Source organism: Choloepus didactylus, chromosome 1, assembly GCF_015220235.1.
Source record: "Choloepus didactylus isolate mChoDid1 chromosome 1, mChoDid1.pri, whole genome shotgun sequence".
NCBI classification, from domain to species: domain Eukaryota; kingdom Metazoa; phylum Chordata; class Mammalia; order Pilosa; family Megalonychidae; genus Choloepus; species Choloepus didactylus.
The window spans coordinates 72,832,784-72,839,583 of NC_051307.1; the positions used below are offsets into that span (position 1 = coordinate 72,832,784).

The following is a 6,800-nucleotide window of genomic DNA, read 5'->3' on the forward strand; positions in this document are numbered from 1 at the left end:
TACAGAGGGCAAACATGTACACATACAAAGAGACTTAAAATATGTGCCTGAATGTTACTAGTGCCACTCCATGAATTGTGGAAATAACAGATAATACAAGAGTTCAGGTGGAATATCATAATTAAGGGCTCAGAAAAGTCTTTCATATGGCCCCTCTCTCTGCTGCCAGAAGTTACCTTCGAAACACAACTGTGGTCACGCCATTGTTCTGTTAACCAGCATTCTGTGACTTTGTTTCCAGCAGCATAACACTTCATCTCTCTCCACCCCTCTAGCACTCCCTATCCTGCAGTCACATAAAATCACTTGCTCCCTTCTAGATAAAACAAGTTCTTGCCTTTGTACAGCCTCCTCCCTCGTGAACTCTTGGTCCTCTTTCCAGTCTTGGTTCTATGTCCTTTTCCCCATGCCTCCTTCTGATTCCCCAGGCTCCCTTTCCCATGCTGCTCCTGCACTCTGTGTACATACCTCTATTAGACCAGCTGCTACACTGGGTTGTAATTATTTTGTGATGCTTCTATTTCCTTCCCTGTATATTATGAATGCCTTGAAAGCAAAGTGCTGATTTTATTCTTTGTGTCCTCAGCTCCCTTAGACAGTTCTTGGATGAGTAAATGAGTGAATAGGTGAAGGAATAAATGAGGGTAGTGCTTGAAATACAACTAAGATAGGTAGCAAACACAGGAAAAATGATATGAGTTAAGGTTCTTTTTTGACTTCCCATTAACAAAAACAATATTATTGCTAGAATTTATTATCAACTTAGCAAATGATAGGTGTTCTTAAAATCTAGAAAGATCTCCCTGGAGAATTCTTAGTTTTAACTTTACTTCTTATTTGTTAAAGCAGACCTGTCAGCCAAGCCCCTCTAATCTAATTGTATCTAGGTTGCACACCAGTGAATTAGTAAGTATCACATAGGCATCACTTAGGTTCATAATTTAGAGGGTGGCCAAAAGGATTGGGGATGGACGTAAGCATCTTACCTCTTGCCACTAAAAATCTTACATTAGGTTCAGAAACCCAATGAAAAAATCAGTTTGACAAAATACTGGAAATAAGGAACTGGGACATGTTGAGAGCCTGCAATTTATTTACTAGGAGTTTTTAAATGGGAAAGCTCATTAAATTTAATCTGAAAATTAGCCCTGCCAAATGGAATTTTTTTAGTCCCATTTAAATGATGAAGAAACTGAGGCTCGGAGGGTTAATTAACTTGCCAGGAACACACAGCTAATTCATGACAGAGTCAAGGTTTGAACTCAGGTCTGTTTCTGCAGTCTTTGCTCTTTGCTCAAGCATGCCGCCTAAACAAGTACCTGGCATGTCCTGTCTTCCACTGGGTACTGGAACCATCAGTCATAGCCACATAGTTCTCTCCTACCTTGGCTCCTGTCTCCTTTTCATTTTCCCATTGATTAACCTGGGCTTTCACCCCAATTTCTCTTTCTGTCTTTCTCACTCTTTGCGTGTTACTTTGTACTTTCCATCTTCCACCTTTTTTTTTTTCCTTTGTATGTTCCCTTTTCCAATATTTACTAAAATTCTTTCGGTTTTTGCAATATCATTAGATATTCAAGGTGAAAATAGCAAATTAATTTCATCTTTCTTAAAGAGCTGAACATGTTGAAAAATTGGCACTTGCAGCATCCACACGTGAATAAACAGATTAATCCAGAAGTTTGATTCTAACACGTTTTGTTTTTCTAAAATCCTGCTATCTTAGGTTGGTAATAAATGATCATCAGATTCTGAAATCCCCAGATGTTTTAATTTACATTATTTTTTCCTTTTGGGGGCACTAAGAGAAGCTTGTATGTAATTATAGAGCAATATGATTTGGACTTTGAAATACCTCCTTTTGTTCTCCCTAATCTGAAAAAGATAATATATTGAAAGGTCAAACCAATGAAAACAGTGCTGCTATTACACATATTTTAAGTATAATTATAGGACCATTCAGACAATTTTAGGACAGAGCAGAGAGTGAGAATTGTTTAGTCTTGGTAGACCTGCTGGCAAATGTCAAGGAAATGTCCATTCCTGACTTTTGAGAATGAAAAGCTCTGTAGAAATTACCAAGACTTATGATATTGAGCAGTTTTCTTCATAGTTTCCCTTCCAATTATATAAAAGCTAATTGAAAAATCAGCTATGTTCAGCATATTTCCAATCCAAATGATGGAAATTTCCATGAATTTTCTAGTTTGGCAGAATTCTCCCTCTCTATGTGTTAATTTTGGCCCTAGTAGACTTAATTTTCTTACCTTCTAATATTCATAGTCAGTACTCACCTTCTTCCCCTATTTACTCTTGTCTCCATATGCCCAAGAAGTTTCTTTAGTTAGAAGGGTTTCATTGTTTCTTCCTCCATTATTTTCTTCTTTTTTTAGACTTACAGTCCTCTTTTTCTCTTCAGGGGCCATGACTTTGATGGCCTTAAAGTTTTAAGTTGAGTTTATTATTATATATCTTAAGAATAAGAGTGTCAGAGTAATCAATTGTTGTAGGAGAGTTTTCCCCTTGCTCAAGTCAAGGAAAGGAAAGGGTCATTTTTAACGTCAGTGGGTCAAGAGGCAGATTGTGGGCCAGGAGTCACAGCCCTTGACTGGAAGTTTCCCACTTCTTAGGGAGTTGCCCCGAATCTGTAGTTGCTTCAGGTTTCATCTCTATAAAATGGCAGGTCAGTTGGGGTCAGAGAATATCCTGTTGTGTTGAATGTATCTAAGTAAGATGAGAAATAGGTAGGGAGGAAACCTCTAGAGTTTTAACTTTAAAAGCATTAGTGATGACAAAACCATAGTAGCTGTTAAACAAGATATTGAAAAGCTTAAATTTGCTATTCATCGTCCTCTCCTATCTGCAATAACCTATCCTGAATAAGTGATTTCTTTCTTTTTTTTTTTTTCTTTTTTTGTCTTCCTCCTGTTTTACAGAGGTCAGAGGGCAACTCCGCTCACCCATGATGGACAGCCAAAAGAAATGCCGCAGGCTCCTGTACTTATTTCCTGCGCTGACCAGTGAAGCGCCCTTTAATTGTAAAACATTGTGCTTTACCTACTACCCTAGCCTTGTTTTTACCGAGGGATGCTAGTGTGTCCATGTGGTGGAAAATATAGACTGCAAACAAGTGTTTGTTGCCCTACACAGCCCAGATTCACCTGAAGCAGAAGTTAGCATCCTGGTCCAGTTTGTTCTTTGGGAACCCCAGAATCTTTGAGGGTGATGTTATTTGTCTGATAATGAGCAGAAACAGAATGATCCTGGAGCTTTGCTTTCTATTGAAGGCTTTTAACAGTAATAGGTGATAACTTGGTAAAAGGCTGCCTTTACTGTAGCTCATCCAGCATCTCTTTTACCAACCAGAGAGTGTGAAACTAGTTTCGTATATTACCTAGTTATTCTTTCAAAACACACACACAAAAAAAAAAAAAAAAAAAAAAAAAACCTGACGCACTGCACTAGTTATTATTAGATATTCTTAGTCTTTTTTGTACATGGAGATTTAAGTTCTAAGATGGTTTATATAATAGGTTATACCTACATTTATATTGTAGAATAAATATTAAAAAGCCTTGTCCAGAGACTACTCCCAAGCAGCATGGGCAGGCAGATAGATGTACCATTGTTAGTGGTGTATGCTCGGCCTTGTGGTCCATATATTCTGCACTTTTATATTTGCCACTAGAGTGGTAGTTTGCTGGCAAAAAAAAAACAAAAAAAAAGAGAGAAAAAGTACAATTCTTACAAGCTGAATTTTTTTCTTAGCCTCGAGTGACCAAGAAGAATTTGCTTGGGGCAAATTGTGGCAAATATTTTCCCAGACAGGGAAGAGTCCTGCAGATTACAGATTACTGATGTTTTCATGCCTTGAGGATTCTTTTATTTTTACACGGGGTTCTAAGTGACCAATGGATCGTTCCTACAAACAAACAAAAAAGACAAAAATATTATTCAGAAGTGACCTTAGTATTACTTCACTATTCTAAACACATTGAAGACATTCACTTCATGTGGACTTGGAGATACAGACCTTTTACATCCATCGTAGACAGACTGGATGGGTTGTAATTGCTATGCACGGCCTAATTGGCACTGCAGGTTTTTAGAGCCATTTCAAGTTTGTGTTGTTTTGGAGGTATTGAGTAAATGATTAGGGAGAAATGCTTGACCAGAGTGGGACTCTCACTCATAAGATCCACCTGCAAGTTTCTGTTTCCTTTTTGTGTTTTAAAAGCTTTTGAACATAAAACCAACCATACATATGCCAGTGCCAAGTGGATTAACTGGCTTAGAACGTTCAACGTATTGACTTAACCACCTGATGTTCACAGTCTTGTTTCCTAGCAACAGATAGAAAATGATAAATCAAAATTAGTCTGAGGCTACAGATTTTACAGGGTATTTGTTCCATAGCACAAAGTATTTCCCCACTCTTACATCATAGCACAAACTACCAAATTTTAATTATTGGATTCCAGCAATAATTTTTACTGGTTTTCAAAATGGCAGAATTTTGATAGTATTAGTTCAAGTTGGAAGCTTTTGAATTAGATCTCTAAATGGTAACAGTGACAGTTTACATGGTTTTATCTAGCTTTATTTATACTTGACTGAATTGTAATGACTTTTTTTTTTCCTAATCATAATTTGACCTAATAGCCATACAAAAAATGACTCTATTAATACTGATTAGGTTAAGCTTTTCAAGGTTCTAGATATTACTTCAGTTTCAGTGCTGGAAAAATATGTACAACATATTAACAAGACTGAAAGAAAAAAAATAGAGGTTTGGTTTGGTTTTGTTTTGTTTTGTTTTGTTTTGTTTTCCAAAGCAGGTAAAGAGGGCAGTAGAGTGTTAAAATGGTGTCCTCAAAACTGCATATTCATTGTGGGGATGGAGGAAGAAGGAATTAGTAAAAGGGTAATCAGAGATTAAAGCTTAACCCCACTCACATAGAAATAAATCAGGTGAGCAGTGCCCCATCATAGATTTTTAGCATAATATTTTTACTATGATGCTGTTTTATTAATATTTTCTAAATTTCAGAACAAAAAGTGAATGTTTGAAAATTGCTGGGTCCCAGTGTTGGCTGTTGGAGTTTTTGGACCACTTGCTAACAGTGATTTAAAAATAATAATTAGCTAAAATCCAAAAAAAAAAAGAAAAAACCCAAAACAGAACCAACAACAAAAATTGTATGGTGCAGAACATGCACTTTGACAATGGTACTAACTTGTTATTCTATAGGACATGTTAGAATAGATCTATTTTTGCCAGAGCACCCTCCTTCAGTCCTCCAGTTATATTTCACAAGAGTTCCTTAAGAGACTGCTGTATATTCGTGGGACCTTTTTTAAAAAAGAAACAAAACAAAAGATTACTTTTTTCTATGTGATTAATGTCTTACTTGATCTGCTTTTCCTAAACCTCAGTGGCTTTTCCCTTAGGCAGGGGTGGGGGCAGGAGGGCAACCTACTGGATATGACTGTTTTCAGATACTTAAAAAAAACTTTTTTGTAGAAATGCTTAATTTTTAAGCAGTTAGGCACTGAGAGTAGCAGAAATCCTGCAAAGCTTTATAGTTCTTTAGACACTCGCCTTGTTTCTCTGAGTGAAGTCTTGATTTTAATAGTGCTTCTCATGCCCTGAATCTGCTGGAGAGGGGTGTTGGTATTTTCAGGTAACAAAATGTGTTAGCACAAATATTCCAGACCAATATATAATGCTCTTTTTCCCCCCAAGTTATCATTTTCATGTCATTTCTCTTTTTTAATTTGGAAAATCATATTGCTATGGTGTGTACTTTTAATCAGCCAGCAAACACTAACATTTGTCCCACAAGCATCCTCAAGAGAAGAAAAATTGTTGCACCTTATGTATATCTCAAGCAAACCAAAATAAGATGCTCTTCTGCTTTGTTTTATTCTAAATTGTTGTATCATATCTTTTTGAAACCATTCTGAATTTAGTTGAAATTATCAATATTTATGCTTTTAACCTTAATTTCTGGATTCAAACCTGTATATAAATCTTTTGAAAAAAATTGTCCTAGCCCTTCTTTGTGATGCTGGAAGTGTATGATTTAGTCTCAGATGGAGACACAGTACTATTCCAGTTTTCTTTAGCTTTTTATTTATTTAGTTATTCTGGGTATTTCCTATGTAACTTTGAAATGTGTAGAGTATATTATAGTAACTGAAGCTGCAGCTCTAAGAAGCTGAGTGAAAAAAATACTGTAAGACATCCTTTACGTTTTTATTTGGGTACTGTATATGAGATTGGGAAAAGAAAAAATGTCCCACAGCCACAATGAAGATACAGGTTCTTATCCCCAAATTAGGTTATTTCCCAGGTTTTATATCAGAAGTGTTACCCCATAAAACCCTTTTTAAATGATAAATCTTACTGTCGTAATCCTGACATTCTTTTTCCTACAAATGTGCTCTGACTTGAGAAATATTTTGATTTAATTCTTTCAGATGAGCTTTCTACCACTGTCACGTTCCAAAGCCAGGCTGAAATAATTCCCAAATTATCACTGTTATTCTAGTTCCTGCCATTAAAATTGGTCAAAAAGAGAAAAGGAAAAAAAAACAGCAATGGAACACTATGAACAAAAAAGAGCTTCTGGACTGATTTGGTGTTTAGAATCCAACACCATGTTTAATTCCCACCATTTTCTTAAGTCAGATGCTACTCTGCCTATGTAATATAAAATTTTGTTTGTACTCTGCAGTCTTCGGCTCAACGTAGGGAAATGTTTGCACCTATGTAAAATCTCAAGCAAATTACATAT

The 6,800-nt window shown here is 36.1% G+C and overlaps 1 protein-coding gene across 17 annotated transcripts in view; it reads left to right on the forward strand.

The window, feature by feature from the left end:
* Positions 1-5,212, forward strand: part of BBX (BBX high mobility group box domain containing) — a 312,533-nt gene extending 307,321 nt beyond the window's left edge. For all 17 annotated transcript variants that reach the window (XM_037835075.1, XM_037835081.1, XM_037835063.1 and 14 more), the window contains one exon: positions 2,937-5,212. In XM_037835075.1, coding sequence (XP_037691003.1) covers positions 2,937-3,024 — 88 coding nt within the window. In that variant the 3' untranslated portion in view covers positions 3,025-5,212. The remainder of the gene's footprint in view (positions 1-2,936) is intronic.
* The last annotated feature ends 1,588 nt before the right edge of the window (positions 5,213-6,800 follow it).